At 44.3% G+C, this 20,525-nt stretch overlaps 1 protein-coding gene across 1 annotated transcript in view; it reads left to right on the top strand.

The window, feature by feature from the left end:
• LOC129654283 (calmodulin-binding transcription activator 1) overlaps positions 1-20,525 on the top strand; it is a 663,943-nt gene that overhangs the window by 154,320 nt on the left and 489,098 nt on the right. The window contains exon 3 of the mRNA XM_055583785.1: positions 18,166-18,301. Within this exon, the coding sequence (XP_055439760.1) occupies positions 18,166-18,301 (136 nt within the window). The remainder of the gene's footprint in view (positions 1-18,165; positions 18,302-20,525) is intronic.

Here is a 20,525-nt window from a genome sequence, read left to right as displayed (position 1 = left end):
GGTGGCTGTCACCCATCACTGCCAGCTGTCGTAGGATGCGCTCACTGGTGCCACCTGTCCCTCCCCTCACCCCAGCATGGGCTCCAGCAGCCCCAGTGTTTCTTGCTCCTCCTCCACCCGTATGTTCTTCCCCCCGACCCCTGAGCGTTACAAAGGTGGGGCTTTGGACCCCTCTATTCTTGCCAGTACCTAGATCGGCCTTCCACAACTGCCTGGTCCATGATAGCTGCTCAGTAAATATTAGTTGAATAAATCACCAAATGTCACAAGAGAATTTCAAGCCGAGTGCCTTGGGAGCTTTAGTGAGTCCCTGCAGACCTGCTCTGGAGTGATTCCTAGTCATGACCGTCCCCTAGTCCGGGCAGCCCTTTCTTTTCTGTGACCTCCAGCCACCATTGAAATGAGCAGTTCTGTGGTTAGCAGCCTGCGTGTGGACATCCTTGGGAAAGGCATTGGCTCTGCCTCTGAGTTCTGGAAGCTTGAGCTGCCCACCTTCTGCTTTCAGCCCTCCGGGAGGACTGTGGGCCCTGGAGAAGAGGGTCTGCGGGCTACCCGCCAGGGGGAGACCCTGCGCAGCGTAGAGGGCAGGCCTCCACGTGGTCCTGCACATGGCTGACCATGCCCCCACTGGGGTCACCTCTGCCTTTATTCAGGAAATTGACAGCAATGCCAAGGGGCCCTCCCGCTGGCTGAGGGAGTGACTTCTGGGATCAACTCATCTAAGCCAGCACGGGCAGGCGCAGCAGCCATGCCGGCGTGGCTCGCGGGGGGCTCTCAGGCATATGAATCTCCCCAGCTGTTTGTCCCCTGATAAGAAAGCCTCTTTTACGATTTTCAATTTGCCCTTATTCTGATGAAAAGGAGCCAGGGTTGGACCGCCCAAGACGGAGCTAATCAAATAAAGCAAATTGGTGTTACCTTCTCCTCGTCCTTATTATTTCTATGGCTCCAGCTGGAATTTATTATGAAAAGCAATTGGTTTTCATATCTGGCAGATTGCAGCCCAGGCCGGACCTGACAGCCCTTTCTTCCTGATCGTTCCATAAATAGCCCAGAGTGGCCAGACTGGGGCAGGGGCGGGGAGGACACAGGCTGTTCCCCACCCGCTCCCTTGCTCCTGGTCCCCCAAATCGTGAATACCCTATAAACAAGGCAGAAGAAGAGGGTGGGCTGAAAGGTAATAAGCCAGCCCCTTCCCGTGAGACTTGAGCTGTCGCCGTGGAGTCTCGGGGTTCCATTTGGCGTCCCATCAACCTTGCTATGCTCTCGCCATCAATTACCACTCTCACTGGGTTTGTGTGCGAGGGAGATAAGCAGGGGAGACATTCCTTTTCCAGGTTTCTTTCCTCCCCTTGCAACAAAAGGAAGAACTATAGGAACAATTTAAATCAAGCTCAAATGATCCTTTCTTTGTATGAAGCGTTGAATGGCTCCCGGGGGTTCTGAAAATGCCCTGGCTCAATGCTGCTAGAGAAGGAGAGAGGGTCCCTGGGATGTGCTGGGGATTCATAGCAAGATGCTGGGAAGGGGTGCAGTGGGTGGCTCGCTGGTTCTGCCCATATGAGCTGTGTGACCTTGGGAAAGTTTATTCCTTTCGCTGTGCCTCAGACCTTCTCACCTGGAAAATGAGGGTAACAATACCCACCCATGAAAGTGGTTGTGGGATTAGGTTGAGAAATGGGTGTAAAGGGCTTTCCTCTGTGTCTGACACACCATAAACAGAGCCTCTTGTTGTCATAGTAATTGTTGCCATGCTTATTATTGACATTTTGGACCAGGCTGTGTACTTGTAATGGTGCATTTAAATCAGGCCATTCTGTGTTGGGAAGATCAGGAAGAAAGGTGTGGGTACATAAATATGTGAGCTGCAATTAGGGGTGGCATTTCTCATTTCCTAACTGCCCACTAGAACTGAGATTTAGCACTGTTTCAGAAGTAGCAGCCGTGGCTCCAGGACACTGCATTTGTGCCTTGTCACAGGGGCCTGTTTTACATTTGGGGTCAGGGCCGGGAGGCCATTAGAACTGCACGGACAGCATTTTCCTGTAGCAGGTCCCTGCCATGTGCCTCATTGTGGGAGGGATGTGACCAAAGGCAAGGACAAGAACAGAAGAGTCTGCCTAGGGCTTGGGTTCCAGCTGGACAAAGGGAAGTTCTTTGGAGATGCTTACTATTTTAGAAGTCACCCAGACATTGTTCGTATAGTCAAGGCTGTGGTCTTTCCAGCAGTCATGTATGGATGTGAGAGCTGAGCACAGAAGAATAGATGCTTTTGAACTGGGATGCTGGAGTAGACTCTTGAGAGTCCCTTGGACAGTAAGGAGATCAAACCAGGCAATCTTAAAGGAAATCAACCTTGAACACTCATTGGAAGGAATGATGCTGAAGCTGAAGCTCCAGTACTTTGGCTGTGTGTGCGGTGCTTAGTCACTCAGTCATGTCTGACTCTTTGCAAACCCATGGACTGCCACCTGCCAGGTTCCTCCATCCATGGGGATTCTCCAGTCAAGATTACTGGAATGTTGTAAAGTAATTAGCCTCCAATTAAAATTTAAAAAAAAGATTAAAAAAAAAACAAGAATACTGGAGTGGGTTGCCACGCCCTCCTTCAGGGGATCTTCCCAATCCAGGGATTGAACCCTCCTCGTCTCTTATGTCTCCTGCATTGGCAGGCGAGTTCCTTACCACTAGCACCACCTGGGAAGCCCAAGATTCCTTCAGGGAACCCTGCAAAAGGGAGCCAAGTTTATTATCATCAAGAGTCATGCAGAATATGTATTCTGTGGCCTGCAGCATGCTGGGGAACTTGTATATATTGTGTCTACTTCGACAGAGAGATCAAGTAATTTGTTCAAGGTCACACAGCTCATCAGGAGATGAGTCAAGACTTAAGATGTTACCAAGGGTTCGCTCTAAATTCCACCAGCATCTTCTTTTTTAAAACTTCTTATTATGGAAAATTTCAAATATCTGCAAATGTGGAAAGACTAGTATAATCAACTACATATACTTATCACCTACTTTCAACTGTGGGAGACAGCAGACAACCAGTCTTGTCTCATCCACACACACAACCCACCACGCACATTATTTTGAAGCACACTTTAGACTGTATAATTTCGTCAGTGAATATTACAGTATATATTTCTAATACATATAGGCACCTCTCTCTCTCTCTTTGCTGCTGCTGCTGCTAAGTCGCTTCAGTCGTGTCCGACTCTGTGCAACCCCATGAACGGCAGCCCACCAGGCTCCCCCATCCCTGGGATTCTCCAGGCAAGAACACTGGAGTGGGTTGCCATTTCCTTCTCCAATGCATGAAAGTGAAAAGTGAAAGTGAAGTCGCTCAGTCGTATTCGACTCTTAGCGACCCCATGGACTGCAGCCTACCAGGCTCCTTCGTCCATGGTATTTTCCAGGCAAGAGTACTGGAGTGGGGTGCCATTGCCTTCTCTGATGTATACACACACACACACACACACACACACACACATATATACATGTGTGTGCATATATACACACATATATATGCATGCTCAGTCATGTATGACTCTTCCCTACTCCATGGACTGCAGCCTGGTAGGCTCCTCTGTCCATGGGATTTTCCAGGCAAGAATACTGGATGGGTTGCCATTTTCTTCTCCAGGGGATCTTTTCGGCCCAGGGGTCGAACCCACGTCTCTTGCATCTCCTGCAAGAGATGCAGTTGGAGTCTTTATCACTGAGCCACCTGGGAACCCCTGGTGTATATGTGCATGTGCTCAGTTGCTCAGTAGTGGCCAACTCTTTGCTACCCTGTGGACTGTAGCACATCAGGTTCCTTTGTTCATGGTATTTGCCAGGCAAGAACACTGGAGTGGGTTGCCATTTCCTTTTCTAGTATTTGTACATGATCACCTTAAAAATACTTCTGCACTAAAATTGTCACTCTGAAAATTAGTAATAATTCTAAACATCATTAAGTATCCAATCATTGTTCAAAATGCCAATTTTGCAAAAATACCCCCATCCTTTTTTTTCAAAGTTTGTTTGACTCAGTATCCAAGTAAGATTTATACATTGTGACTGGTTGATTTCTCTTTGTCTCTTTTACTCTATATGTTCCCACTTTCCCCACTCTACTCTTTTTGTCATTGAATTTGTTGAAGAAGTCAGGTCATTTGTCCTATAGAGTTTCCTACAGTCTGGAATTTGCTGTCTATATTCCCAAGGTGTCCTTTTTACTGTATTTATCTGCCGTCTATAGAGCTGATAAAATGGGAGTTAGTTTAGGAGATCAGAATAATTTCAAGCTTCTTTTTTTTTGATACAGCAAAATGTTCTTCCATCGGGGACACACACTATCTGCTTTTCTTTTGTGATGTCAATCACTGTTGATAACCTATTAATTCATTGTTGTTGTTGTTCAATCACTAAGTTAGGTCTGACTCTTTGCAACCCCATGGACTGTAGCACACCAGGCTCCTCTGTCTTCCACTATCTCTCACAATTTGCTCAAATTCATGCCCATTAAATCGGTGATGCTATCTAACCATCTCATCCTCTGCTGCCTCCTTCCCCTTTTGCCTTCAATCTTTCCCAGAACCAGGATCTTTTCCAATGAGTTGGCGCTTCATGTCAGGTGGCCAAAGTATTGGAGCTTCAGCTTCAGCAACAATCCTTCCAATGAATATTCAGGGTTGATTTCCTTTCGGTTCAGTTCAGCTCAGTTGTGTCCGACTCTTTGTAATCCCATGGACTGCAGCACACCAGGCTTCCCTGTCCATCACCAACTCCTGGCACTTACTCAAACTCATGTCCAGCGAGTTGGTGATGCCATCCAGCCATCTCATCCTCTGCCATCCCCCTGTCTTCCTCCTGCCCTCAATCTTTCCCAGTATCAGGGTCTTTTCAAATGAGTCAGCTCTTTGCATCAGGTGGCCAAAGTATTGGAGTTTCAGCTTCAGCATCAGTCCTTCCAATGAACATTCAGGATTGATTTCCTTTAGGATGGACTGGTTGGATATCCTGGCAGTCCAAGGGACTCGCAAGAGTCTTCTCCAGTACCACAGTTCAAAAGCATCAATTCTCTGGCACTCAGCTTTCTTTATAGTCCAACTCTCACATCCATACATGACCACTGGAAAAACCATAGCCTTGACAAGATGGACCTTTGTTGGCAAAGTAATGTCTCTGCTTTTTAATATGCTGTCTAGGTTGGTCATAGCTTTTCTTCTCAGGAGTAAGAGTCTCTTTATTTCATGGCTGCAGTCACCATCTGCAGTGATTTTGGAGCCCCCCAAAATAAAGTCTGCCACTGTTTCCACTGTTTCTCCATCTATTTGTCATGAAGTGATGGGACCAGATGCCATGATCTGAGTTTTCTAAATGTTGAGCTTTAAGCCAACTTTTTCACTCTCTTCTTTCACTTTCATCAAGAAGCTCTTTAGTTCGTTACTTTCTGCCATAAGGGTGGTGTCATCTGCATATGTGAGGTTATTGGTATTTCTCCCAGCAATCTTGGCATCCTCCAATAATCAGTTTTTTGCTTGTGTGCTTTAAGACCATATATGAGCTTGTGGATTTAAATATATTTAAGAGGTTTTAGAGCACAAGAGAAGACTCTACACATGGACATCACCAGATGGTCAACGCCAAAATCAGATTGATTATATTCTTTGCAGCCAAAGATGGAGAAGCCCTATACAGTCAGCAAAAACAAGACCGGGAGCTGACTGTGGCTCAGATCATGAACTCCTTATGCCAAACTCAGACTTAAATTGAAGAAAGTAGGGAAAACCACTAGATCATTCAGGTATGACCTAAATTGAATCCCTTATGATTATACAGTGGAAGTGAGAAATAGATTTAAGGGACTAGATCTGGTAGAGTACCTGATGAACTATGGATGGAAGTTCGTGACATTGTATAGGAGACAGGGATCAAGACCATCCCCATGGAAAAGAAATGCAAAAAAGCAAAATGGCTGTCTGAGGAGGCCTTACATAGCTGTGAAAAGAAGAGAAGTGAAAAGCAAAGGAGAAAAGGAAAGATATTCCCATTTGAATGCAGAGTTCCAAAGAATAGCAAGGAGAGATAAGAAAGCCTTCCTCAGCAATCAATGCAAAGAAATAGAAGAATACAACAGAATGGGAAAGACTAGAAATCTCTTCAAGAAAATTAGAGATACCAAGGGAACATTTCATGCAAAGATGGGCTCGATAAAGGACAGAAATGGTATGGACCTAACAGAAGCAGAAGATATTAAGAAGATGTGGCAAGAATACACAGAAGAACTGTACAAAAAAGAGCTTCACAACCCAGATAATCATGATGGTGTGATCACTCACCTAGAGCCAGACATCCTGGAATGTGAAGTCAAGTGGGCCTTAGGAAGCATCACTATGAACAAAGCTAGTGGAGGTGATGGATTTCCAGTTGAGCTATTTCAAATCCTGAAAGAATATGCTGTGAAAGTGCTGCACTCAATATGCCAGCAAATTTGGAAAACTCAACAGTGGCTGCAGGACTGGAAAAGGTCAGTTTTCATTCTAATCCCAAAGAAAGGCAATGCCAAAGAATGCTCAAACTACCGCACAATTGCACTCATCTCACACGCTAGTAAAGTAATGCTCAAAATTCTCCAAGCCAGGCTTCAGCAATACATGAACTGTAAACTTCCAGATGTTCAAGCTGGTTTTAGAAAAGGCAGAGGAACCAGAGACAAATTTCCAACATCTGCTGGATCATGGAAAAAGCAAGAGAGCTCCTGAAAAACATCTATTTCTGCTTTCTTGACTATGCCAAAGCCTTTGACTGTGTGGATCACAATAAACTGTGGAAAATTCTGAAAGAGATGGGAATACCAGACCACCTGACCTGCTTCTTGAGAAACCTATATGCAGGTCAGGAAGTAACAGTTAGAACTGGACATGGAACAACAGACTGGTTCCAAATAGGAAAAGGAGTACGTCAAGGCTGTATATTGTCACCCTGCTTATTTAACTTTTATGCAGAGTACATCATGAGAAATACTGGGCTGGAAGAAGCACAAGCTGGACTCAAGATTGCCCGGAGAAATATCAATAACCTCAGATATGCAGATGACACCACCCTTATGGCAGAAAGTGAAGAGGAACTCAAAAGCCTCTTGATGAAAGTGAAAGAAGAGAGTGAAAAAGTTGGCTTAAAGCTCAACATTCAGAAAACTAAGATCATGGCATCTGGTCCCATCACTTCATGGGAAATAGATGGGGAAACAGTGGAAACAGTGTCAGAATTTGTTTTTTGGGGGCTCCCAAATCACTGCAGATGGTGACTGCAGCCATGAAATTAAAAGACGCTTACTCCTTGGAAGAAAAGTTATGACCAACCTAGAGAGCATATTGAAAAGCAGAGACATTACTTTGCCAACAAAGTTCCGTCTAATCAAGGCTATGATTTTTCCAGTGGTCATATATAGATGTGAGAGTTGGACTGTGAAGAAAGCTGAGTGCCAAAGAATTGATGCTTTTGAAGTGTGGTGTTGGAGAAGACTCTTGAGAGTCCCTTGGACTGCCAGGAGATCCAACCGTCCATCCTAAAGGAGATCAGTCCTGGGTGTTCATTGGAAGGACTGATGCTGAGGCTGAAACTCCAATACTTTGGCCACCTCATGTGAAGAGTTGACTCATTGGAAAAGGCTCTGATGCTGGGAGGGATTGGGGCCAGGAGGAGAAGGGGACGACCGAGGATGAGATGGCTGGATGGCATCACTGACTCCATGCACATGAGTTTGGGTGAACTCGGGGAGTTGGTGATGAATAGGGAGGCTTGGCGTGCTGTGATTCATGGGGTCGCAAAAAGTCGGACATGACTGAACGACTAAACTGAACTGAACTGAAGAGGTTTTAATCCATTGCAGTTACTACTATTATTGATGTTCATATTGTCCCGTCTTTGGTTACTGGGAGCCTCTTCAAGTTGGTTCTTGAGTCCTTAATATTTTCCCTCTAAGATGAGGAATAAAACAAGAGTGTTTATTCTTATCACTTCTATTTAGCATTCTACTGGAGGTTCTAGCCAGTGCAATAAGGCAAGAAAAATGAATTGAAGCTATCTAGAATAGAAAAGAAGAGCGGAACAATATTTATTCACAAATGACTTTATTATATATGTAGAATATCTACAGGAATCTACAAAAAAGTTCCTAGCACTAATACATGAGTTTAGCAAGGTCATTGGATACAAGATCAACATACAAAAATCAATTGTATTTCTATACAATAAAATGAACAATCCAAAAATGAAATTAAGAAAGCAATTCCATTCACAATAGCATCAAAAAGAATAAAGCACTTAGATTAATTTACAAAGTGTAAAACCTGTACTACAAAGTCTTACAGAGACATTAAAGATTACATAAGTGGAAGACAGTCTATGTTCTGTGATTGGAAGCAATTAGAGCAGTCAATATTGTGAAATGGCAGTTATTTCCAAACTGATTTCAAGATTGAATGCAACCCCTATAAAAATCCCTGTGGGCTTGTTTGTTGTTGTTGCAGAAAATGTCAAATGAATGTTTTTTTAAAAATTGAAGTATAGCTAATATATGATAATATATAATGTATAAATGTATATGCTGCTGCTGCTGCTAAGTCACTTCAGTCGTGTCTGACTCTGTGAGACCCCATAGACGGCAGCCCACCAGGCTCCCCAGTCCCTGGGATTCTCCAGGCAAGAACACTGGAGTGGGTTACCATTTCCTTCTCCAGTGCATGAAAGTGAAAAGTGAAAGTGAAGTTTCTCAGTCATGTCTGACTCTTAGCAACCCCATGGACTGCAGCCTTCCAGGCTCGTCCATCCATGGGATTTTCCAGGCAAGAGTACTGGAGTGGGTCACCACTGCCTTCTCCATAAATGTATATAATAGTATATAATTACAGATGTTTAATATAGTGATTAAGAACTTTTAAAAGTTATACTCCATTTGAAATTATTATAAAATATTTGCTATATTCCATGTGTTATACAGTATATCCCTATGGCTTGTTTTATACATAATGGTTTGAATCTTTAATTCCTTACCCCTATATTGCCTTTTGCCCCTTCCCTCTTCCCACTGGTAACCACTAAAAGTAGTTCTCTGTATCTGTGAGTCTGCTTCTTTTTTATTGTATTCAGTAGTTTGTTGTATTTTCTAGATTTGATGTATAAGTGATATCATACAGTATTTGTCTTTGTCTAACATTTCACTTAGTGTAATGCTTTTCAAGTCCATGCATGTTCCTGCAAATGGCAAAATTTCATTCTTTTTGTGACTGACATATATATGAGTCAACATCTTTTTAATCTATCCACCTGTGATGGGCACTTGGGTTGTTTCCACATCTTGACTATTATAAATAATACTGCTACGAACATTGGGGTTCATGTATCTTTCTGAGTTTGTATTTTTGTTTTCTATCAGTTATATACCCAGGAGTGGAATTGCTGGGTCATACAGCAGTTCTATTTTCAGTGTTTTGAGAAATCTCCATACTGTTTTCCATGGTGGATGCATCAATTTGCATTCCCACCAAGAGTACACAAGGGTTCCCTTTTCTCCACATCCTCACCACTGTTTGTTATTTGTGTTCTTTTTGATGATGATCATTCTTACTGGTGAGATGTGCTATCTCACTGTGGTTTTGATTTGCATTTTCCTTATGATTAGTGATATTGAGATCTTTTCATGTGCCCATTGCCCATCTGCATTTCTCCTTTGGAAAATGTCTGTTCGGGTCATCTGCCCATTTTTAAATTGGGTTTTTTGATTTTTTGATGTTGAGTTGTATGAGCTATTTCTATATGCTGGATATTAACCCTTCATTGGTCATATAATTTGGAAATATTTTTTACTATAAGTCCTCCAACTTTGTTCTTATTTTTCAAAAAAATTTTAGCTATTCTAGGTTTGTTGTATTTCTGTATATATTTCAAGATTTCTTTTCATTGACAAAATGGAAAGAAAAAAACTAATCTTAAAATGTATACAGAAATATTAAGGACCTAGAACAGCCAAAACAATTTTGAGAAATAAGAACAAAGTTTGAGGACTATATCCTGACTTTAAAACTTACTATAAAGTTGCAACAATCAAGACATTACAGTATTGACATAAAGATAAAAAGTAGAGTAGAATATGAAGTCCAGAAATAAAACCTTATGTTTATGGTCAATTTATTTTCAACAAAGGTACAAAAGCAATTCAGTGGGGGAAAAGAGAGTCCTTTAAAAAAAAAAAACAAATGGTACTGGACAATTGAATATGCATGTGCCCAAAACCAGTTTAGACCTTTACCTCACACCATACACAAAAATGAACTCAAACACATCATTGACTTTAATGTAAGAGGTAAAAGTATAAAACTCTTAGAAGAAAATGCAACCTTGCGTTAGGCAAAACATCCTTAGGTATGACACTAAAGTGAAAATGTTCGTTGCTCAGTCATGTCTGACTCTTTGTGACCCCAAGGACTGTAGCCTGCCAGTCTCCTCTGTCCTTGGGACTTCTCAGGCAAGAATACTGGACTGGGTTGCCATTCCCTTCTCCAGGGGATCTTCCCGACCCAGGGATCGAACCCAGGTCTCTTGTATTGCAGGCAGATTCTTCACTGTCTGAGCCACCAGGGAAACCCCATGACATTAAAAGCATGATTCATACAAGAAAGAATTGATAAGTTGGACTCCATCAAAATTGAAACCCTTTGCTCCTTAAAAGAAACAATTTTTAAAAAGAAGAATCATAGATTGGGAGAAAATATTTGCAAATCACAAATCTGATGAAGGACTTGTAACCAGATTTTATGTAAATAACCCTTACAACTCAAAAAGAAGAAGACAAACAACTAAATTAAAAATGGGCAAAGGATTCAAATAGACATTTTATCAAAGAAATTACATGAATTGCTAATAAGGACATGAAAAGATGCTCAACATCATTAGTCATTAGGGAAATGCAAATTAAAACCTTACCACACACCCACTAGGATGGCTATAATCCAAAAGACAGACAATGCCAACTGTTGGGGAGGGTGGGGAGACTTTGGAACTCTCATATTTTTCTCATGGGAATGTAAAATTGTAAAAAAATTCCAAAGCAATTGCTTTGGAAAACAGTCTGGCAGCTTTATTTTTATGTGATCAGATATACCTTTCACACATTGTTACTAGATTTTTAAAAATCATGTTTAGGAAAGTTTTCTCCACTTTCAGGTTAGAGAAATTCACCTGCATTTTCTTCTAGAGTTCAGTTCAGTTCAGTTCAGTTCAGTCGCTCAGTCCTGTCTGACTCTTTGCAACCCCATGAATCGCAGCATGCCAGGCCTCCCTGTCCATCACCAACTCCCGGAGTTCACCCAGACTCACGTCCATCGAGTCAGTGATGCCATCCAGCCATTTCATCCTCTGTCGTCCCTTCTCCTCTTGCCCCCAATCCCTCCCAGCATCAGGGTCTTTTCCAATGAGTCAACTCTTTGCATGAGGTGGCCAAAGTACTGGAGTTTCAGCTTTAGCATCATTCCTTCCAAAGAAATCCCAGGGCTGATCTCCTTCAGAATGGACTGGTTGGATCTCCTTGCAGTCCAAGGGACTCTCAAGAGTCTTCTCCAACACCACAGTTCAAAAGCATCAATTCTTCGGCGCTCAGCCTTCTTCACAGTCCAACTCTCACATCCACACATGACCACAGTAAAAACCATAGCCTTGACTAGACTAACCTTTGTTGCAAAGTAATGTCTCTGCTTTTGAATATGCTATCTAGGTTGGTCATAACTTTCCTTCCAAGGAGTAAGCGTCTTTTAATTTCATGGCTGCAGTTACCATCTGCAGTGATTTTGGAGCCCCCAAAAATAAAGTATTGCATTTAAATCTCTAGTCCATTTGGAATTTATGCCACTGTAAGGTGTGAAGGATCCATTCAGTTTTCTCTTTTTCCACATGCCAACTGCTGCTGCTGCTGCTAAGTCGCTTCAGTCGTGTCCGACTCTGTGCGACCCCATAGACGGCAGCCCACCAGGCTTCCCCGTCCCTGGGATTCTCCAGGCAAGAACACTGGAGTGGGTTGCCATTTCCTTCTCCAATGCATGAAAGTGAAAAGTGAAAGTGAAATTGCTCAGTCGTGTCCAACTCTTAGCAACCCCACAGACTGCAGCCTACCAGGCTCCTCCGTCCAAGGGATTTTCCAGGCCAGAGTACTGCAGTGGGGTGCCATTGCCTTCTCCGCCACATGCCAACATCACTTATTTAAAAGTCAGTCTCCCTTGCGCACTGACTTGAGATGCCTCCTTTATTATATACTAAATTTGCGTGTATAAGTGAGACTATTTCTGGAGTTTCTATTCTGTTCTCTTGGCTATTTATTTGTATGATGATTCCATACTTTTTAAAATATAGAGGCTTTACAGAATGTGTTAATAGCTGTTAGGATGGGCCTCTATACCTCAGTCCTCCTTATTGAAGTTTTTCTGGCTCTCTTTGGTGTTTCTTTCCCCTCCTGATGAATTTGATAATACATTTTTCTAGACACAGAAAAAGTACTCTGTTGGGATTCTTGTTTCCATTACATTACATTGATAAATTAACTTTGGGAAGATTGACATTTTTATGATCCTCACGCTTCCTAACCAAGAACATGTTACTCTTCATTTATTGAAAACTACTTTTGTGTATTTTTGATATTTATAGTTTTTCTCCTTAGGTTTTGGGAATTTCTTATTAAATGTATGCCTAGGTATTTAATTTTCTTTTTCTCTCAATTAATGGAGACTTCCGACATTCCTTCTGTCTTATTTGTGTGTGTGCACACATGTGGGTACGTGTATATGACACACACACATATAAGCTATTATATAAGCACATATCTATTTTACTGATTATGTATCTTAATTTTACACCTACTTCTTTACTTTGATGATCTGCAATAGTCTTTCCATTGATCTCATAATCTTTTTGCTATATTGCACAGAGCATTATTGGCTTTGCTAACTATTAGTTTCTTAGATTAAAATGTTTCTTTCTTAATTTAGTTTTATTTTTAATTAGAGAATAATTACTTTATGGTATTGGGATGGTTTCTGCCATACAGCAACATGAATCAGCCATAGGTATACATATGTCCCCTCCCTCTTAAACCTCCCTCCCACCTCCCAGCCCTCTAGGTGGTCACAGAGCACTGCCTTTGTGTTCCCTGGATCACACAGCCAGTTCCCACTGGCCATCTACTTTACATACAGTAATACATATGTTTCAGGTCTACTCTCTCAAATCATCCCACTTTCTTTCTCCCCCACTGTGTCCACAAGTTTGTTCTCTGTGTCTGCAGCTCTGTTACTGCCCTTTAGATAGGTTTATCCGATTGAAAGATTTCTTACCTAGAAACCTCCCTGGTGAGAATGAAGCTCCTGGATGCTCACCTTTCTTCCTTTAATGTTCCCCTCCCTGCTGCCACGGAGGACTTGGATTGTTTTTCCCAGACTCTCTTATACTGTCACTGTTAGTTCAGTTTCTCTCAGCTGGGGCTCCTGAGATGAGGATTTCAGTACAGGCAGTTTATTTGAGAGGTGGTCCCAGGAAACACTGGAGGAGGAGTCTGCATGTGAGAGAGGAAGGGGAGGCATACCAAATAAAGGTACCCTTCCCCTGCAAGTCACCACTGTGGGTGACTGGAGCTTACAAGGAGGTCTGGATGGCTTCCATATTATTCCACCCAAACAGTAAGTGAGGAAGCCTGGAAGGAAAACCCCAAGTCCTCATCTGCTGGATGAGGGGTGCTTTCAGGGCATCAGGGTTCCCCCCAGCCAGTAGGGCAGAACTAGGATTCAAACCTGGACTGGCCCCTCAGTCTATGCCTCAGAGGAAGCTCTGGAGTCACAGTGATTCCAAGGGACTCCTGCTCGGTCACCTTCTGGCTAGAAAGAGTTGATTTCCTCAACTTTATGTTGGGGATGGTGATAGTAGCTACTTCATAGGGTTGCCATGAGGATGAAAAAAATGACATAGATAAAGAAGTATATGTAGATACAGATACAGACGTAGACATAGATTCAAATACAGACATAGGTGTAGACATAGATATAGGTATAGATGTAGACAGGGATGGACAGACAGATGGGGCTATAGACATGGATACAGATGCAGGTATAATGGCTACCGACTCCAGTATTCTTGCCTGGAAAATTCCATGGAAGGTAGAGCCTGGTGGGCTACGGTCCACAGGGTTGCAAAGAGTCGGACATGGCTGAGTGACTTGAGCACAGATGTAGTTGTAGATGTAGAAATAGAAGCAAACCTAGACCACACATGGCGTGCTCCCCCTAGAGCTGGTGCTCACGGGGAGCTGGTAACATAAAAGACAAAATGGATCGACTTTTCCATGCAGCTTCCTTGCAGTTGCATCACCCTCTGTCCTCAAATCCATTCCCATTTCTTTGCTCTTCTCGCGTGGGTGCTCCCTTTTAGGCAGAAATGAAACTTACTAAAGTTCTCCCTTGATGGGACCCCTCTCATGGGGTCTAGCCCACCTCTCCTTCCCCCCAGAGTGGTGCCCCAGCCTCCACCCCTTCCTTGGATCTTCCCCCCGCTCTCTTTTACTCCTGAGTGTTCTCTGGGAGGCAGGGAAGCCCCACTCTCTTTGCAGTGGGGGTGGGGGGCACATGAGCCATGCTGCAGCCCTCTGGCTTTCCCTCTCTGTCCTCAGGACCTGTGAACTGTGGGCGGAGGGACCTTCCCCATCACGCAGAGCAGAGCAAGTTCTAATAAAATCAGAGTGGTGGATTAAACACTATTAGGTTGCTCATTATTGCGAGTTAAAATGATGATTCCATTTATTAAGGCCATTTAAGTTGGACACTTAGGTTCCCTGTGGGATTATGTCCTGCCAGAAGTGTTGGATGACAGGGCCCCTCGCCCTTCCAGAAAGCAAAGGGCGGGTCACCAGAAGGCAGATTTCCTCAGTGGGTGCTATTGTGGTTCTGACTGTGGATGTGATGGTATCTGCGGATGCCTGCTCTCTCTGGGTCATACCATTTATGATCTGGGGACAGTTGGCCTGAAGACACTGCAGAGGGTCATTGACCATGTTTAGGAAGACCAAGAGGACAGAACAAATCACAAATCCTGTCTTAGCTCACGAGAAGCTGCTAGGATTAATGTCATGTCTTCTCCAGTGGATGAGTTTTCTGGGATGGAGGGTATCCCTGAAACACTCTTGTGGGTGTCTTTGTTCTTCTTTGGAGGGGACAAGACAAGCAGCACCCATCTATTTCATGGGATGTCTTCTTTGCTTAGTCCTTGGGAAGTGGGTAAGTGCAGCTGTTGGACTTCGGGGTCCTTCTAATGGGTCTTTTAGGGAGCTGGCTCTCTGAATATGAGAACAGGGCTGCAGTGGAAAGGGCCTGGCACAGTGGGGCCGGGATTCCAGCTTTCCTGCCATTCAGAAATGAAAGAGAACTGTAAGGTTTTCAATACAGACTGGTAAGAGCAAGACAGATATCATCAGCTGACAGGTTGTGACAAGCGTGCCGAGCTGTTTCCAGATTGTTTTAGTCGGTGCAGACTTCAGGGAGGAAACCAACACTGACACAAACCAATTGCACGGTGATCGGCAAACAATGAAGTGCTGGGAGTCACTGCTGAAAGTCTGTAATTTCCAATGGAATTGCTGGTTAGTCATCACCTGGCCGTTGAACGATACCGCCCGGCTGGGTGGGAACTACAATTAGCTGCTGTCACCCTAGAGTGATTTTTTTCTTCCCTACAGACAATGGAATAGTAAGAGATCAATAGTCAGTGGTCTGTGCCCAATTGTGAAATGGCCCATAGTTCAAAAGAAAAGAAAAGAATGGGATGGAGGCTTTTGCCCTGGGCCCCAGGGAAGCCTGGTTGCCTACTTTCTCACCTCTACTGCAGCATAGAAACAGCAGCCAGCTTGCATCAGAAGGAATCTATGAAACAGAAACAGAATCCTGGGCACAGAGAACAGACTGGTGGCTGCCAAGGGGGAGGGGGTTGGGGGAGGGATGGAGTGTGAGGTTGGAGTTAGCAGATGTAAGCTTATATAGAGAGTGAATAAACAATATCTTACTATATAACACAGGAAACTATATTCAATATCCTATGATAAACCATAATGGCAAAGAGTATTTTTAAAAATGTATGCATGCATGTTCAGTCGCGTCTGACTCTGTGACACCCCGTGGATTGTAGCCCACCAGGCTCCTCTGTCCATGGGATTCTCCAGGCAGGGATACTGGAGTGGGTTACCATGCCCTCCTCCAGGGATCTTCCTGCATCTCTTGCATCTCCTGCATTGCAGGTGATTCTTTACCCATTGAGTCACCATGGAAGCCCCCCAAGATGTACGTGTGTTTATATATGGATATATATACATACATATATGTTGTCCAGTCGCTAAGTTCTGTCCAATTCTGCAACCCCATGGACTACAGCACACCAAGCTTTCCTGTCCTTCACTGTCTCCTGGAGTTTGCTCAGATTCATGGCTGTTGAGTTGGTGATGCTATCTGACCAACTCATCCTCTGCCACCCTCTTCTCCTTTAGCCTTCAATCTTTCCTAGCATCAGGGTATATGTATGTATACTTAAATCATTTTGCTGTGCAGCAGAAGTTAGCACAACATTGCAAATCAACTATACTTCAATAAAAAACATACTGATTAAAAAAAAAAGACTTCCCTGGCAGTCCAGTGGTTAAGTCTCCATGCTTTCACTGCAGGGGGTGTGGGTTCGATCCTTGGTCAAGGAACTAAGATCCAGCATGCCATGTCTTGCAGCTAAGGATTAAAACTTAAATTAAATTAAAAAAAGAGGAAAGCCCTTGCTTTGCCCTGTTTGTGTCAGGAGCTGTCTCACACTGGCTAGGAGGGAGCTAGAAGACCTCTGTGGTCCCTGGGTGCTCAGATCACTGGGCTTTCCTTTCCCTGTGTGGAGCCTTCAGGTGGAGAGGGCACTGAGCTGACCAGGGTGGGTGTACCGTGTGCTGTAGCTCTCAGAGGCATCTTCCTTGAAGGATGTTCCAGGCTACAGCTACTGGAACTTTATTCTGGAAGGTTTGCCACAACACCTGCCCTCAGCTGCCAGGAGAGTTTAGTTCTTTGTTTCCTTGATGTCCCCAAACCAAAATATGTCAAGGCAATGGCTATGAGGGGCTTCCCTGGTGGCTCAGATGGTAAAGAATCTGCTTACAATGCAGGAGACCTGGGTTCGAACCCTGGGTTGGGAAGATCCCCTGGAGAAAAAAAATGGCAACTCATTCCAGTATTCTTGCCTGGGAAATCCCATGGGCAGAGGAGCCTGGAGGGACATGACTGAGTGACTAACACTTTCACTTTCTTCTTGGCTATGAGGATGAGTGTAAACATCTTTTGCTCTCTGTGGTTGACACTTGAGGTCTTTCAGGAAAATTCTCTTTGTTCTTTTTAAAGGGCACAGAGAATAGCCCTCCTGCTCTTAGCGTGAGCATGTGGGTAACTATTTTTCTAACTTACTATGATCGTGGACAGAATAGACAGATTACCTGGCGGTACTGAGCCCTTTGACAGCTGAAGCCCAAATGGGAAAAAATCAGGTACTTAGCTTGCTTGGGAAGAAGTGCTGTAGGGCTCTTCCCCATCCAGCAGGAATCTAAATGCAGGCAATGAATCAGAGCATCTGGCCTCGGCGTCTAGTTCTTCCACTGGTCTGTGTTTAACATAGTCATCTAGTGTCTGCGTTAAACTTATTTATTTCCTAATGTAGGGTGATGGATTAAAAGATGTGCAGAAAATCTTTCCACAAGAGATAAGATATTGCAGGCTGCGACAACACCCCCGGCTTTTTTCGCTTTCTCTCTTTTTTCCTGCTTTTCAGGGCAGAGCTCAGGCCCCCACATCGTATATCCTGATTAGACGGTGAATATTACTAAGGGGATGTTTTTTAAGCCTATCATTGACACATTTAATTCATTAGGTACCAAATCCACAAGCAAATTTTGGCTGGCTGTAAAACACGGTTAATCCAGGGAGCTGCAATAAAAGGTGAAAAATTATGTTCCAGCAAATGTGGAATATTGCTTTTCTGTAGAGACTTTTACTGGTCTATGATATCTTTCTTCATAAATTTTTTTTCTTGCTTGGTTCTCTTGGTAACTTAACCATTTGTTGTTTCCAGACCCCAGAATGGCTCCATGATCCTCTACAACAGGAAGAAAGTGAAATACAGGAAAGATGGGTATTGCTGGAAAAAGAGGAAAGACGGCAAAACGACCAGAGAGGACCACATGAAACTGAAAGTCCAGGGAGTGGAGGTAAAGAACAGAAAAGCTCTCTTGTTCCATGAATGTCAATTCCGGGCTGCAAGAGGATGGAATTGCTCTGTGGTCATTTGATGCCAGCCCCCTCTTGTTCAAAGGCATTTTTGTTTGCCAAGACCCCGTTTGTTGTTTCTCTTTTTTCCTACCTTCTTACCCTAATAGTCTCCATTTACGATTTCCATGAAATCAGATTTAACTAGAGTGTTTCTGATTCTTGAGAGTCCTTGGCATATACATTGGGATCTGCAAGGTTCCTGCAGATCCCAAGGAGCCACCTTGAGAGTTTGTGAGGGAATGGGGAGCTGTGTGTGGCATCTTCCTCTCCAGGTGGTGCTCAGTTGAGCGTGACCCCTGGGAACCGGTGGCCCCCAACCAGAACCTGTCTTCCCTCCCTTTACTGACAGACCCTTCTGTTTCCCTCTGGGTGTTGCAGCCTCAGGGAGCTTGCAGATGTTGAAGATCATTAGATGGGCTAACAAGGTGTGTTGCAGGGCTGGGGCAGAGCTGGGCGCTGCAGAGAACATCTTGGAATGTTGTGCCAACTTCAGTTTGGGGCCTGCGGGAAGACAGGGTATGGTCTGGTTTCCTTGGTATCATCCTGACCCCGCATGTTCTCACCCTTAGGGAGCCACGGAGACAGTCCCCTGGTTCCTCTTTTCCGTTGTTTGAGGGGCCGAGCCACGTGTCATAGCAGGAGAGAGAGAACTTGGATCGTGGTGCGTCTTGGCCTGCAAGTTAGTGAGAGCACCCACTTCTGTGCTTTTCTTGCTGATCCTCGTAAAGGATCTTCCCCAGGAGTCTGGCAGCTTCTGTCTTGGACCAGGACCAGAAGCTGGCTGCGATCCACCTGGGATTTCACAGTGGCCAGAAAGGGGCCTCCCAGAGTCCACTGGCACTTTGGGTCCTCCAGTGTATCAGGATTGATGGCGGGGACCCACTCGAGTTCAACGGCTCACCCTCCACGCTGATGCTCTTTGTGACGCACTTTGTCATTACGACTTCTTCTATATTAATCATGTGCTTTTATGGCTGTTAAAAATAGCATCCAATGGCTTTTATTATATTGCCCCACAGAGAGAGATACTTTTGTTTTATGCTTTTGCATTTTTTTAAAAACACCTAATAACAATGCTTTATGGTGATGAACAAAGAAAAAGCTGGGGTGGGAGAAACCCCAGTTCCCTCTGTTCTCCTGGGTTCATTGCTTGCACAGCCCAGAAAGAAGTGACTGCAGAGAACATTCAAATGCAGATTGCCTCAACAGGCTGCTCCAGACCCAACTCCTGGACTGTGGCTGGTGATTGTGCAAACAGATTAGCCATTGTTAGGGGACCAGAGGAAGGCGGGACTTTGCTCTGATCTCCCCTGATGAAGGGATAGGTAGAAAGTGACAAGTGTGGGTGGAGCCCCTAATTAAGGGCCACCCAGGCTGTGGGAATTCACACCCAAACCATGGCCCTCAGCCCCTGTGCCCACAGGCATCTGGTAGATTTCATCTCCATGCCTTGTAACTCTGGAATTTCTGGTTGTTAAGTGTTAATAACAGTGGGGTGGGATTCTGGCTTGGCAGCAGCCAAAGCTCAGGGGAAAAAAAAGCCCCAGTGTTCATTTTCTTCCTGCGTGTTGTAAATTAGAATCGTCACTGGATGGAATCAGAATGATTTATGGGTATTTTTAGGCCACATTTATGTTTGGAGTTATTTGTGGCTCCCTTACCTGCAGGCTAATGTGTAGACGTGGCGGGGAGGTGGATTGGACCCTCAGACCACTGAGGAAGGGGATGGATGGACAAGGTGGTGGCGGGTTTCCATGACTTTCCAGGCATGAGTGGCAGTGGGGAGGTAGTAACGGGAGGCAGGCTTGGAGGAGCCTTGGCAGCATCACAAGGGGTGTGTTTTCAGGTTCTTGGAGAGTGAGGCCCCCCAGTGAGACCCCACAGTGAGAGTGAGGCTCTCACCCAATGAGATGCGGTGGCTGATCCCAATGAGTCTGGGGAGCTGTCCCATTGAGTTGATCAGCAAACGCCTACCTGTGGCCCTATCCTGTGCAGGGAGGGCCCTGTGGTGTCTACTGAGAAAATAGGAGCAGTGTTCTGTGTTCCAAGAACTCGCCTTCAAATTGAGGAGGTAGCCATGTACATACCTAAAAGTCACTAACAGTTCTGAGCAGTATGGAAGGCTGAGCTTTAAAGAGGCATGTCCGGAGGGTTCAGAGTGGC

The sequence above is a fragment of the Bubalus kerabau genome, chromosome 5, assembly GCF_029407905.1.
Source record: "Bubalus kerabau isolate K-KA32 ecotype Philippines breed swamp buffalo chromosome 5, PCC_UOA_SB_1v2, whole genome shotgun sequence".
Lineage (NCBI taxonomy): Eukaryota > Metazoa > Chordata > Mammalia > Artiodactyla > Bovidae > Bubalus > Bubalus kerabau.
Note: the sequence above shows the minus strand (reverse complement) of the source record. Positions and strands in the feature narration are given on the sequence as shown.